The sequence below is a fragment of the Scyliorhinus torazame genome, chromosome 10, assembly GCF_047496885.1.
Source record: "Scyliorhinus torazame isolate Kashiwa2021f chromosome 10, sScyTor2.1, whole genome shotgun sequence".
Lineage (NCBI taxonomy): Eukaryota > Metazoa > Chordata > Chondrichthyes > Carcharhiniformes > Scyliorhinidae > Scyliorhinus > Scyliorhinus torazame.
Window position 1 is genome coordinate 42,857,359 of NC_092716.1, and position 15,286 is coordinate 42,872,644.

General features: G+C 44.0%; 1 protein-coding gene across 1 annotated transcript in view; it reads right to left on the reverse strand.

Moving 5' to 3' along the window:
- Positions 1-835: 835 nt before the first annotated feature.
- Positions 836-15,286, reverse strand: part of cdh31 (cadherin 31) — a 74,843-nt gene continuing 60,392 nt past the window's right edge. Inside the window, exons 12-16 of the mRNA XM_072518024.1 lie at positions 10,390-10,614; positions 7,888-8,109; positions 5,208-5,338; positions 3,042-3,185; positions 836-2,926 (exon numbers count right to left, since the gene is read on the reverse strand). Of these exons, the coding sequence (XP_072374125.1) occupies positions 2,717-2,926; positions 3,042-3,185; positions 5,208-5,338; positions 7,888-8,109; positions 10,390-10,614 (932 nt within the window). The 3' untranslated portion in view covers positions 836-2,716. The remainder of the gene's footprint in view (positions 2,927-3,041; positions 3,186-5,207; positions 5,339-7,887; positions 8,110-10,389; positions 10,615-15,286) is intronic.

Here is a 15,286-nt window from a genome sequence, read left to right on the forward strand (position 1 = left end):
GTTCATGCAGATGTGCACATGATCCGCTGGGAGCAGTCATGATGTCTAGCTACTAGAAAACGAGGGGCGCTTTCATCAAGAGGTTTACACGAATGGTGAGAAACTTCAGTCAGGAGGATTGACTGGTGAGATTGGGACTGTTCTCCTTGGAGAGAAGGTGGCTAAGAGGAGATTTGATAGTGATGTTCAACAGCATGAGGGGGACTGGACAGAATAGATAGAGGAGAAACTGTTCCTCCTCCTAAACGGATCAGGATCAAGAGTGCACAAATTTAAAGTGATTTTCAAAAGAAGCAAATGTAACGAGAGAGAAAAAAAAAAAGAAAAAAAAAAAAATTTCCACACGAGTGGTTTGGATTTGGAATGCACTGCCTAGAGGTGTGCTGGAGGCAGGTTCAATTGATTCATTCAATAGAGCATTAGATGACTACTTGAAAAGAACCAATGTGCAGGGGTATGGGGAAAAGGCAGGGGAATGACACTAAGCCATGCTGTTCGTCTGGGAATCCAGTGCAGACTCGATGGATCAAATGTCCCCCTTCTGCGGCCTAACAATTCTGGTGTTTTTGGGTTCTCAGGTTGATTGATTGCTCAGTCTGCATTAGGCGTCCACTCAGCCAGGTTTGCAACAGAATCCCTACAGATGGTGCTAGAATGAAAGTCACTTCAGAATAAGGGAAAAATACACCAAAGTACCAGTTTGATCACTGCCCAGCCAACATTAAGTATATCTCATTTAATTTAATTCGGTATTATATTTAAAATTACTCCTTCGAATGAGAATGAGAAAAACACAAACGAAATAGGCAGGCCAAAATCAGGGAACATCTGCAGAAACAGTGTTAGAAACGTTTATTTTAAAAAAATACATCACTCTTGCTGTCAAATGGCAGAGCAAATTAAAAATAAATTGAAAGGCATTACAGCATGTTAGACAGTTTACACTGAACTTCAAAAGGCACTATATAAAAAAACAAAAAGGCACAAGCATTGGTCGTCGGGAGTTATTTTCTTTTGCTCAATCTACAAGATGAACAGCTGGAAGAACTAGCAGTAACTAGATCTAACCCTTTCACCAGCAATGAAGCCTAGTGAAGTGTACCTAAAACTGCACTTCACACCATCTAAATTTCTGCATTGCAATCTATATCATACAAATTAGATCCTGAAATGAAGACAGAATTTTTGCCAAATTTGTGTAGGTCTGCAGCAAGGAAAAATGAATTTTAATCAACACGTGCGCACAGTGCTGAGAGCGCTGGTCAAGAATGATGAACAAATGGTTTAGTCTTCCAGTGTGACAAGTTAACATGCATTGGCCAAAAAAAAGTTTGAAGTACAGACCTCAATTTAAAACCAATGTGTGGAGTGTAGAGGAAAAAAAGGGAAATAAAATCTGTCCGAGTCTGAATTGCTTTTGATGGGTTCATAAAATGAGATGCATTTTCATACACAAGTGGGATCTATTTTAAGTTTCCTATCAAAAATCTTCCATGTACATTGATGGCTTGGTTTAAGGTGGGAATGAGGTGTGGAGAATAAAGGGAGAACGTGGGTGAATTATAGGCAGAAACATGCAACTTCCGGATTCCATATGCATTAGAATCTCTAGTGCAAGCTTCTTACTCACACCGTTAGGAGAATCTAGAATTTGGGTTCTCACAATTGCGGTCCCAAATATACCCCATCTCCTCTCCATTGTATAGAAAGCAACATGAGAATTTGGATTACAGTACCAACCTATTAGGCATTGATATTTAAAATTTTGGATTAGTAGCAGAATCCATGTAAAGCACATTGCTGCTCAAACGTGTACACCCTACAATGGTTCCCAATCAATATAAAACTATACAGTAGTCAAACAACCTACTTACAAAATGCATGAATTCAACTCAAGTCAAGCAACTCAAAGCCCATCTGTCAATCACAAAACCAGGATTCAAACCCATGGTATAAAAGAGCTTTATTCCTTTGAATTTTATTTTTTACTATTCAAAATGTTAGTACATAAAAAGGGGGAAATAATATATATATTTATTTTTTAAAAAGCTTGGCTTTTCCTAAAAGCTCATAAACAAACATTCCCTGAGAATGCATGTGCTGTCAACATTTTGTAATTTTGGCCAGTAGCTATAATAGTTAACATTCTTTGCAAGCAGTACACAGGTAATACATCCAAACTCACCACACCACGTGGTGGAAATTAATTCAGGGAATCAATTTAATATTGTATCTGTAAATCAATCAAAAGCAATATATATATATATTTAACTAGAACAAACCTACTTTAAAAATTATAGCATTCCTAAATTCTTCACATTAAGTCTTAGTCAAAGAAACTATGCTGCAATATAGGACTATTTCAGTAGTAGGAGACTGGACCAGGGAGAAAATCTACTAGGACATCAAATTCAATAACCTTTGGCTCATTTAGACTTTGGGAAAATTCAGCTGCATGAGTCATGGACTATTGGAAATAAAGCAATCCAGGCAAATCTATGCTGACTCGCTTAGAAAAACGTTATCCACCTAAATTCTACTGGCAATTTAGTAACTTGCTTTCAAACATGGAAGCAAGAGCAGTTACAATGTAATTACAGTTTGACCCCACTTTGCCACCAAATAGTGCCATGTATTCATTGCCCATTCACATTGCTTTTACGCATGTACAGCGATTAAAAGGGAGTCTCTAAAATGCGTGTCTCATGTCATTTTCTCATTCCTCCCCACCGCCATACATCTCAGCGAGTTTCTTGAAGCGTGGGCCCCAGTTGTTCAAGTGGTCATAATCCTGGTCTAAATCAGAGTTAGTAGATGAGTTCACGGAGCTCAAAGATTCTGCCTCTGAACCACCACCTTCATAATCAAACACCAAGAGGGAGTCATAAGGAGGAGCAGTTGGATCATTATCAGCCGTCTTCAGATTCTGCGATGAAGAAAAAAAAAAAAAGAGAAAATAAGCACAAATACTGCAGCCAAATAATTACTAATTAGAAGATTCACTTTTAATTTTCACACTTTAATACTGATGGAACTCCTACCTCATCAATGAAGTTGCCAATCTCATTTGGGTTTGAAGGGCGCGGCTGATACGTTGGTGCTGCCAAGAATACTGGAGCCACATCACTACGAATAACCTCCGGTCTTGCGTCCAGGCCTCTGTGGATTTGGCTGAGGTCATAATCCTGTCAGACAAGTGGAAAATGGTCATATATAGTATTAAAGGGGAGATTTACAAAATAATGTCATTTTGGGTCTGATTTATATCTGATTACAGTAAATAGATTGGACATACAGGAGCCAGTGTAGAACCTACAAGATTGGCAGTAAAACATTCTCCTAATGGAGAGCCCGCTAAGGTGGAGATGAGAAATTGAGTGGCAGGCCTGCAGCAGTATTCATTTTAAAGGGGTGGAGTATTTTCTCTGCTGAAATAAAAAGGAGTAACAGCAGACATCAGGTGCCAAACCTACAGCCTCAATTGCGCACATTTTAAAATTTGGCGAGGTGCAAAACCAACAAACGATCGTCCAAATACTTGTCCCCAAAGTTCCATCTAAATTTACCTGCTATTAGCTGAGGATCCCTTTTAATTATTATTAGACAAGGCTGACACCTGACATTTACCACCCAGAATTAGTGAGCGGGAGCCAGTGCTGGCAGATAAATCCAAAATTGGCATGGAGCCTAATTTCCCACCGCCAAAAGACTCTGTTTTACTGCAGTGTATCTTGTAAATAATACATCTTGCGATCACTGAACCAGCGGTGCAGGGCGTGAATGTTTATGTTGGTGGATGGGATGCCAATCAAGAACACTGCTTTGTCCAGGATGATACGGAGCTGAAGAGTGTTTTTGGACAGGGCGGCACAGTGGCACAGTGGTTAGTACTGCTGCCTCACGGTGCCGAGGATCCGGGTTCAATCCCGGCCCTGGGTCACTGTCCATGTAGAGTTTGCACATTCTCCCAGTGTCTGCGTGGGTCTCACCTCCACAACCCATTCGGAGCAGTTGCAAATGGTACTCCGCACTGAGCGATCATCAGCAAGCATCACACTTATGACTTTTAAGTTGGAGGGAGGTTGATTAACAAAGCAGTTGAGGATGGTTGGGCCTAGGACACTGTCGTGAGAAATTCCTGCAGGGGTGTCCTCTAGTCACATTTACTCATGAGGAACCTGATGGGAGCTTAGGCTACCAAGACTCCAGCTCACTCAGGAATCAGACACAGAAGTCAATGTAAATTGACAGGACTAGCAGATTTTCTATTCTAGTTCCAATGGTGCCCAATTTGAGAAATGGGATAATAGCAGGATGAGACACGGCTCATGTTTTTAAATGCACATTGATAATTAGAGAAGAATACTGGATAATTTAGATTCAATAAAATTAGAGATTAAGCAGTCAGAGCCCGAATTGATTTGGTACCAACACATGAACATCCCAGCCCGTTTGATTTGGTCATAAAATTGTATATTTAGTCACTCCCATATTATAGATGTCATATATTCCAACACTTGCAGTTGGTTTCATAGCAAAGTGTAGTAAAAAATAAAATAATTGTTTGAGAACGTCTTATGAAATTAAAGAAAATCGGACTAAAATATAAACTTCAGGGAATCATAGATTTATCACCCTAGAAACTAGATGGCATTGTTGGATAGTCTTTTCGCCTTTTCCTTTGGATTCTGCATTATAAAATCATCGTTGCATTCAATGAATTTGTTTCCAGTTAAAAAGCAATCAGTTGCCTATCAATTTCTTCCCCTCATATTACTACACTCAAATATTTATTCATCGAATTTTCGTTTTGCGCTTTTGGGATGTTGATCACCAGTCAAGTTTCAACTTTATTAGTGATCTATGGCCTATTATGGAATTGACACAGTAGGTTAGTCAAAAGATAAAGCTAAATGAAGTTGGCCCCTCCATTCATAGATAATGCACTTACATTCTTACAGAGCATACCCATATTGCCATCTTTCACAGCGAACATCATGTTTAACAATACAGTTCTATTTGGAAGAGCACAGCTCAGAACAGTAGAGTTCAGTATCTGATATTTCAGAACAAATGCAAATAATCGTACTGAACAAGACACAAGTAGGCCTGCTGCGGAAAGTAGATCCCATTGCAAGTATGCAGAGTAAACCATTCAATACAAATAGGTAATCTCAAGAAGTTTAATTTTAAACCCAGACACTAACTTGGTCTTCCTCTCCACCACCTTCTTCATCATAATAGTAAATGTTGTCCCGAACATCTTCTTCAGGCAATAGGGGCTCCTTTTTGACTTTTTGCCTCCTCTTTACAAACAGTAAGAGTAGCAGCACCAGGACTGAAAGTAAATTTGATCTTTTTTAAATTGCTGTATTTTCAATTCCAAAAAACTCAGATCCAGTATCAGAAACACACTAATTTATGCACTCAAACATGGTAGCACTTACAGCAGCCCATGCATGTGGCAACTATACTGATGTGAACTTTACTCAGATGAAATCAATAGTTATGTACAAGGCATATGAAAAGATTTGGTTTCCACATGATGCTTATTTTTTCCAAAATGACGGATCAGAATTATGGTCTTTCACATTTTCCTCATCAAATTTGCTGAATGTTGAATTCAATAATAGGAATGAATTTCCACTTTTAAAAATATAGGGATATATTTACAAAAATAAATGTGCCCAATTTTAATTCCCAACTCACATGAGTGACAACAGTTCAAAAAGAAAATACTGCCCGTCAAGCACTTTGGTTTTATCATGAGTTTGAAAGACAGTAAACAAAGTCAATTGCTCTGACTGACAGTGGACACCAAGGATTGAACTGGTGACACTCTAGATCTGGGCGCCTCAGCCACGAGGGTATTTCTTCAAGATCCTTCTGTCCATTCTTCAGAATTACCATGTATAGCATACAAGGCAAGATCTCCTCCCCGAGGCTCTGCTCATTACCACGAGACAGATCCACAGTTGCACAGTACACCTCTCTAATTGTTCAGGAATGTTGAGTTTGTGTGCTGTTTAATTAGTTACACAGACTTGAAATGTATGTCTTGGTTCTCAGAAGATCTTGAGAGGGAGAGAATACTCCTCAGACAGGCCAAGAAGCTGCAGCTCGCTGACCATGCCTCAGACGTATCCAGATCATTTGAAGGATCCGCAAGCAGAAAAGGACAAAGCTCTGGATCTGCTGGACCTTCAAGGCAGTAACCAGATTAAATACGCTGATCACGACTTCCATTGACAAATAGGGAGAGGTTGAAAGGATAACTAAAAATTATTAGTGGAATTTGGAGTTGTTCTCTTTGGGGAAAACTTAATAGATGTCCAAAATCATAAGGGCTTTGATAAGAGTAATTGCTGCTTTGAGTGGCTGGAGGGTTAGTAACCAAAGGACAGATAATTGGCTAAAAAAAGCAGAGGCAAGATCAGGAGAATTTCCTTTCCCTCGAGCAGCAAGACATTATGAACTGGAATGTGTGACCTGAAGAGGATGGTGGAAACATTCAGTCCAACTTTCTAAAAAATGGAATTGAATAAATACACAAAAAAAGAGGAATGAATGCAGGGCAGGAAAACGAGACAATTGGAACAGCACAAGCATGATGGGCCAAATGGCTTCATTCTGTGATATTCAGATTCCTTAGCACTTTCATGCAGTAATTTGACAGTACAGCAATATTTACATGTTGCATTAAATGGTAAGAATACGCAAAATTATCTGTTGAAAAGTTGAGTGCAGGTAAGTTTGATAGAAACTTTGGACTTCCGTTGGTGACTATGGTGTGAGAAGTCACTGACAGGGCAGCTCCGGCTTGAAGGCGTAGAAAAGAGCTCCTTTTACCCGAAAAGGGGAGTAACTTTGACGGAGAACTGTAGCGAAAACCATGGATTTGAGTCAGGGTGGGGGGGGGGGGGGGGGGGAAAACAGACAGTATGTATAGGAAGTGGAGAGAAGTGGGGCTGGTTAAGGTGAGGGATCTGTACCTGGAAGAGAGGTTTGCCAATGTAAAAGAACTGAAGGAGAGGGTAGAGCTCCTGAGAGGAAGTTAGTTTTAGGTACTTGCAGATAAGGGAATTTGCCCAGAAGGTTTGGAAAGATTTCCCCAAGCTACTGGAGTATGCCCTGCTGGAGTGACTGCTGCTTCCGGGCGTGGAAAGGGAGGGTAGGATCGTTGACAGAAATGGGTGGCTGGGAGAGCATGGAGGCGAGCAGGTGGTGAAGAATAAGGAGAAGTGGGAGGGGGAGTTAGGAGGGGAAATCAATTGGAGTGTGGAGTGAGGCACTACGCAGGATAAACGTGGCGACCTTATGTGCAAGGATGAGCCTGATACAATTCGAGGTGGTACACAGGGTGCATATGACTCGCGCAAGTCTGAGTGGGTACTTCCAGGGAGTGGCAGACGAGTGCGAGAAGTGTGGGTGGGGACCAACAAACCATGCACATGTGTTCTGGGCTGCGAGAAGCTAGAGAGATTCTGGGCAGTCGTGTTTGTGGCACTAATAAGAATTGGGAGGGAGGAGGTTGGGTCGGATCCTTTGGTCGCGATTTTTGAGATATCAGAGAAGCTGGAGCTAATGGAGGGGAGGAAGGTCGATGTCGTGGCCTTCACCTCTCTGGTTGCCCAGCGAAGGATCTTATTGGAATGGCGGGTCAGCAACACTGCCAGGGGTGGCGGCCTGGCTGGGGGGCTTACACAGGGGGGGGGGGTGAGAAAATAGGGAAAAAAAATTGTACCAACTGTATAACTGTTGGGGAGTATGTTTCCTGGACTGTTTATCTTTTGTAACCATTTAAATAAGTTTGGAATAAAGTACATTTTTAAAAAAAATAAAGTTAGATGGAAAATTTGTTTTAAATTGCATATAAACCATACTCACTCAACAATGCCAGGATAGCACCCAGAACAGCCAAAATGCCAGAGATTCCAAATGCGGCAACAACCGCCCTCGGTTTACATGCTCCATTTTCACAGTCGCATACCTCCACCCTCAGCCCTGTGACCTGAGACAATGGTGGATGTCCACTGTCTGTTACTTTCAAAGGAACTTCATATACGCCGGGATCAACTGCTTTCATCAGTTGCAAGATTTTCACATCAGCTGAAGTGGGGGGGGGGGGGGGGGGGGGGGGGGGGGGAAATAGATAAATAAAATTAATATAATGTTGCTTTATGACTCATTAGTCAGATTTTTTTTCCTGTGTCCCATCTCAAATTGAGTGGCAGTTAAGGGCCAAGGCCAGACCAAGTAAGGGTGGCAGATTTCCTTTCCTAAAGGACATCAGTGAACCAGATGTTTTTTTTTTTTTGTTGTTGCAACAATTGAAAATGGTTTCATGGTCACTATTAGACTCTTAAATCCAGATTTTTATTGAATTCAAATTCCAGAATCCACCGTAGTGGATTCAAACCCACAGCATCGGCCGGAGTCTCTGGATTACTAGTCAAATGACAATACCACTATGCCACCTCCTCGACTTGAAGTATGCTGAAATATATTTGTTTAATAAGAAAAATCCATGGCACAGCAATTAATGATCAATTCCTGCTGCTACACCAGTTATTGTTAACAATCCTTTGAAAATGGAGTGAGCTTTTTCAGGTAGAGTACTGCTTTCAACATATCCACTGGTGCCTTATTTGGCAGTTTCAGAACATTCTCCACCAGGTGCTAACAGCCATCGGCCAAGAAACCGCTATAAGCTGTACTAAAAACTCAGCCAGAAATGCTGCGATATCTGAAGAGCCCTCCAGAAATCTCAACCACAGCTAGCACCCCACAGCTGCATAACCCCCACCCCTCCACTCCCAACCAATTACTACCATGCTTGGCCCCATGCAGGCGAGGTTGGATTTTCCCACCCACGCCAATCATTGAGCTGCCAGTCAGTACTGGTTCACCAATCAGAAAGGAGATGGGCTTGGCTCTCACAAATCACCCAAGGACATCCAGCAGTGTGACCCCACCCAATGCCCAATTGGCAGTTTCGTAAATCTCTCCCAAACCCAGGAGTTCTCAACATGCAATTAAATTCCCTTTAGAATCCAAAAGACTTCATTCTGTTTGAGGTGGTAAATTCTCTGTTGAATGGTCCAAGTTCAAATCACAAAGGTTTAGACATCGACCAGTCAGCTCACCTGCCAGCTATTAGTGGTTAAAATAAGACCAGAAGGCAGAAGAGAAGAATCAGGCCATTCGACCATTCATGTCTGCCCCACCATTCGACGAGCAGTGGTAAATCTGCTGCCTTGGCATCACAAACATTGCTCCCTTCTCAGGCTGCACCTGGCTCAATTCAGCTTTGTGCCGAGGTTTAGGTCCCATATCCTTGCCATTGCGAAGTCGACCAGCTCCTCAACATCACCCATTTCCATCCATACAGAATCCTCTGCTTACAAAATCCTGAAACATGCCTGACACCACTTTCTGACGTTATCGCTAAAGGGGAAATCATAGTTAACTCAACCTGGCCGAGTAGTCATACATAATACGGCAAGCTGCAATCCCTCATTATCCTCACTGAACTACTCCAGCTGTGCATTCCCCAATATAAAATTAAAACCCTCATTTATGAAGCACTCACTAACTTCTCAATCCTTATTTTTACAACTGAAGCTTTCAAACACCATTTGGCTTTTTAGGTCTCCGCTCCCTTCATTTCACCCATGAAGAAAGAGCCAACAGTCACTTGTGGAATTCCCTTCCATCAGTAAAAAGCAATCTCTTTGACCAACCTTATCAGTTATTCCTCTTATTCTTGCTCTTCCCAGCTAAGCATTATAGTTTCCTAGTGCCCATTTGTCAAAATCTTGGGATGCTTCATAAAGTTAAAGGCATTTTATGCCTAATGGGAGACGGTGTCACAGTGGCACTGGCACAGGACTAGTAAACCAGAGATTCCAATACTCTGGGGACACCGGTTCAAACCCCACCACGGCAGATAGTGAAATTTCAATCAATAAAAAGAAATCTGAAATTAAAAGTGCGATGAAACCATTATCGATTGTTATAAAAACCCATTTGGTTCACTAATGCCCTTTAGGGAAGGAAATCTGCCATCCTTACCTGGTATGGCCTACATGTGACTCCAGATCCACAGCAATGTGAGCAATACTTGCTGGCCCAGCCAGCGATGCCATGTGCAGTGAATGAATTTTTAATTTTTTTTTTTAAACTAGACAAACGCATGTTGTTCTGGGAGTGGGAATGCACAAATTTTCATTTAGGCACACCATTCTCCAATGAGTCACAGTATATGGATATCCAGCAAGCTGTCAACACCTTTTGAGGGGAGAAATGGTAGCTGAAAGAGGCAGACCAAAGTGATTAGGAAAGAAAGGAAGAAGACGACGACTGTCCTTTTAAATAAATGTTGTTTACCTTTTCCCGAATCTTTGATGGACCAGTTATTCGCAGCTCCATGAACTAACGTCACGACATAAGGAAAGGTGTTGGGTTCGATGTCTTTGTCTATAATGCTTACATTGATAGGGGTAGCATCATGGTTGCACACAATGTTTAAAGGGGAAGTAGCAATGGGTGCATTATCATTGACGTCTTCAAGTTTCAGAAGGAGTGTGCCTGTACCAGTGGCAGGTGGAATGCCTGTGGAGACAAAAATGCAATTCTAAATGAAAAAAAAATCAAATAAGTAATTTAACTGTACTGATTCGATAGGATGTGGATGAAGCAATTCAGAGGGTAATTCATTAGTCGACTAAAATCAGTGCCCCTTTGCATGATGACTATGAATAAAGGTAATTATTAATTTACCTGAAAGGATTCTAAACTCTCATCACATCATCAGATTGATGTTAAATGACTAGCTTTGTGGTCTACTGCACTATCCATTCCATTCATATGAAACAACTTTCCGCCGATGAAAGTCAAATTTGCCTTTCACTAGATCTGAAACTTAAGCTTTCCCGTTCTTAAATAAAATCATTGCTATCATAAATGTCAAAGATCAAATGCATGAAGTGGATATTTTCCCCAGCTTTTAATCAGCTTCACTGATTAATCAGTCAACGCCCAAGGAAATTATTTTGTTTAGCACAGTGGGTATTAAAGAACAGCTGTAACATAACCAATAAAATGCAGAATACTGCAGTTATTGGGGAACTCTTCACTCAAAGTTATCATTTCACTTTGTTTTACCCTTATTGCTTGAAAGTCAGGTTCTATTATGTATCATTTCCTAAGGAAGTCAGGTTCTATTATGTATCATTTCCAAAAGCTTTGACCTCTTACCTTTCTCATTGTTCATCATAACATTTCAGCTTTGAAATTTACATAATTTACATCACGTATTAATCGGTGTGCTTTTTGTAGCAGATAAAAATGGTCATGCATTTCCCATTGGATCAAATAAACAATTGAACTGTACTGATTAGATCGGATGTGGATGAGGCAATTCAGAGGGCAGAATTATCCTACTTTGAAACCAAAGTGCTGCGGCAGGGGTGGAACATGTGGCGGCCAGCAAGCTTCCAACCCAGTTAACTGTGCAACCAGGGGTTTTACATCATATTCCATGGTGCTGCAGGTCTGGGTGGAGTGTAGTCCACCATTGTGTCCGGGTGCCATATTAAAAAAAGACACTCAACATCACTTCCGGTGATGGCGGGCGCGGGGCAGCCGCACATTGGAGGGCTCCCGTTCGGAAACGGCATTTTTGGGGTTTAACGCCCGGTCCCAGGGGCAACAGAGGCGGCAAAAGCAGGGAGAAGGCAGAGTGAAGGGAAATGTCGAAAACAAGTAAAAAAACGGCCGTGAAAAAATCGGCTGAAAGTCCGTCAGGGAGTGGAAAGGTCATCGCGGGGACGGCAAGAAAAGTGGAGGCTGGGGCACAAGGGGAGGCCGCATTGCCCACGGCTGAAGAGATGACCAAGGTGATGGCCGTGGAACTCGAAAGGCAGTTCACCAAGCACATGGAGGCGATGAGAAAGAAGATGGGGGCGGTATTGAAAGTGCTGGCGGAGGAGGCGATTGCCCCGGTGAGGGCGGCGGTATTGAGCGCAGTGGCGGAGGTGCAGGAGCAAGGCGAGGTGCTGAAGGAAGTGGAAGAGGCATTATTGCAGCACAGTGATCAACTTACATCGATGGAGAAGGAGACGTGGAAGGTGATAAGAGATTAACAAGGATCTGCGAGCCAAAATGGATGACTTGGAAAACCGATCCAGGCGACAGAATCTGAGGATTCTGGGTCTTCCCGAAGGAGTGGAAGGCCCGAGGTCAACTAAGTATTTTACCACGATGTTGACGAAGCTATTGGGAGAGGGGGATGATCCCTCCCGATATGAACTGGATCGGGCTCATCAGTCATGGAGGCCTGTACCAAAGGAGAGTGAGCCGCCAAGAGTAGTGACTCTGTGTTTTCGTAGGTACAGTGTGAAGGAGACGGTCCTGTGCTGGGCAAAGCAGAAGCGGGTGGTGCAGTGGGCTGGAGCTGATATGCGCATGCATCAGGACTATACGGCGGAGCTGGTGAGGAGGCAGGCTGCCTTCAGCCGGGTGAAGAAGGCACAGTACATCAGTCAGGTGCAGTGTGGCATAGTATACCCAGCTAAGTTGAGGGTGACCTACAAATCCAAGGACTTTTATTTCGGGACGGCGGAAGCAGTGGAGGAGTTTGCGAAGGCAGAAGTACTGTGGCTGAATTGAGAAGTGGTCATGCACCGAGGTAGCCTCATGTAACTATTTTTTACACTGCAGCTGGTGTATGTGCTAAATGAGTTAACATTGTATATATTTGGACAAGGGAAGAGAGGGGAATTTCACTTGCAATGATAGTTCTTTGGAGTTTGGGTGTGCATGCAGGGTTTGTGTGCTAAAGGGGATTTCTTGGTTTTCCTGGGACCGGGCAAGGGGGAAAGAGGCCTGGGCGGGGGCCTCCACGCTGGCCGGTTTAAGCCGGCCAGTGAATGGGAGTGAGGTGGGGTGAGGGGCTGCGGCCATCGGAGCCCGCCAGTGCAGGTTCCGATGAGTCTAGCCGGGGGGGGGGGGAAGGAACAGAGGTTGGGGGAGGAGTTTTGTAAGAGGAAGTGGAGGGGAGGAGTCTGGGAGAGGGGGGAGGGGGGGGGGCCTGCAATGCATGGGTGTCATTTACAGTACTCTTTCGGGGATTGGATGGCATTGAATGCTAGGGGAAGGGGGGAGGGGAACGACTCTATAGGTCAACGGTGACCAAAGGCGATTCCGGATTCCTTTTCTCCTTTGTTTGTCGCACCGTGGGAGGGTTTGTTTTATTTGTGCTTATATTGGCAGGTGGGCCATTGTTTGAGGTGGTGGGAGGATGGGATCGTTGTCGTCGATAAGGGAAGTGACTTTGTATTTGTTACCGTTTACTGCTTGTTGGTGGGGTGTAAATTTTGAAGAAAATGTGAAAATGGAGAATAAAAATATTTTACAAAAAAAAAAATCACAGACCCACTATTGAAGACAGAAGATGGACTTCCCGAGAATGAAAATGAATCTCCAGGAACAGAGTCTGGAAAATGGATCCACTCCAGGACACCATGGGCGGGATTCTCCGTCCCCCCCTGCCGGATTGGAGAATCGCCAGGGGGCGGTGTGAATCCCGCCCTGCCGTTCCGATGCTGGCTGCCAAATTCTCCGGCGCCGGTTTTTTGGGTGGGGGTGGGGAAATCGCTCCGTACCAGCGCCGCCCCCCCCCCCCCACTTCTCCAGGCCCCGATGGGCCGAGCGGCCAGTCCCGCCGGCGTGAAATGGACATAGTCCATCCCGGCGGGACCTGGCTTGGAGGGCGGTTAGCAGGGTCCTCGGGGGGGGGGGGGGGGGGGGGCACGGTGGCCTGGCCCGCAATTGGGGCCCAGTGATCTGCGGGCGGACCTGTGCCATGGTGGCACTCTTTCCCTCCGCGCCGGCCTCTGTAAGGCTCCGTGATGGCCGGCGCGGAGAAGAAACCCCCTGCACATGCGCAGGAAACACGCCGGCGGTTCTGCGCATGCACCAACTCGCACCGGCCGGCGACGGCCCTTCGGCTCCGGTGCCAACCCCTCCAGCACCGACCTAGCCCTAGAAAGTGTGGAGAATTCCACAACTTCCGGACAGCCTGACGCCGGAGTGGTTCACGCCGCTCTTGGTGCCGGTACGGGCCACCCTGCCTATTGCGGGAGAATCCCACCCCATATCTGGAAGGCCCAACTGCAGATGCTCACTCGAGCCACTACTGTGGTGTTCCAGGGTCCAGGGCTGCTGTAAATTCACACCGGCTTGAAATTGACTTCTGGACCTCCTGCCATATTCTCCCACTGCGCCCACCATCAAAAATACCAGTGAGGGCTTGGGAGAACTCCAAGAAGCAAATAGCTTGCACAATTGCAGGACCAGTCACATCAGTACGGTTCTAATTGCCTTTCCCATTTATAACCCAGCGCATCATAAAATCTTTTCTAAGTTAAATATAAATACCTAGGCTTTCCTGCTACAGTCAGCTTGTCAAGTGGATCTGGCATAGGCAAGGTTAGGAATGTGCTTAGAAATTGCGCCACCATATCCCTAATTCTTTCCTTTGTGTCAGGGGTGGATTTAATGGCTTGAAATTCAACAGTCCATGCGAGAAGAAGTGCTCGCTAGCAAAATGAACGAAATGAACACATTAACCGTATTTCCCCCCCACTTCTTGCCCCAACTCAAAACCTTGGATTCAGGTGCGGCATGTCAGTCCTTGTGCCCAGAATTCAAATAGTTGGCATTAGAGGCCTCAATGGGATAATTAGCACACCAAGCGCATGCACATCATAAAACTTTCTCTTAAATAAAAAGGGGGGGGGGGGGGGGAAATCATTCGACAGTTCAGCAACTGCCTTCCTCTTCCGACTGCAACAGCCCCCACCCAAATCAGGTCTGCCCCAGAAAGTCTCTGTCCCAGTCTGCTATTGTTGGATGGAGAGTTCACATCCAGTTAAACAAATTATCCCCAGCTGAAAATGCATTCCGAATTGAGGGGATTACCACAGGGAGAAATGGAAGGTTCCCCTCTATCCACCCTTCAGATATTACCCCACACTCCTATAATGAGAAATCCACAGTTAAATGTTTATGATTCGTTAATTTGCTAAGGTTGCCCACGCATACAAATTTGTGATTTCCTACATTCCTCCACTATCACTCCTTTCCAAAGCCTGGTCTCTCTTTGGGGCACAAGACAAGATTTTGCAATAGTCAGAGTTGGAAATTTTATCTGGGCTTCAAATGTTGAGGATTTACAAAGCAAAATGGTTTGGATCAATGCATCAAGGAATTCTAGCTTTAA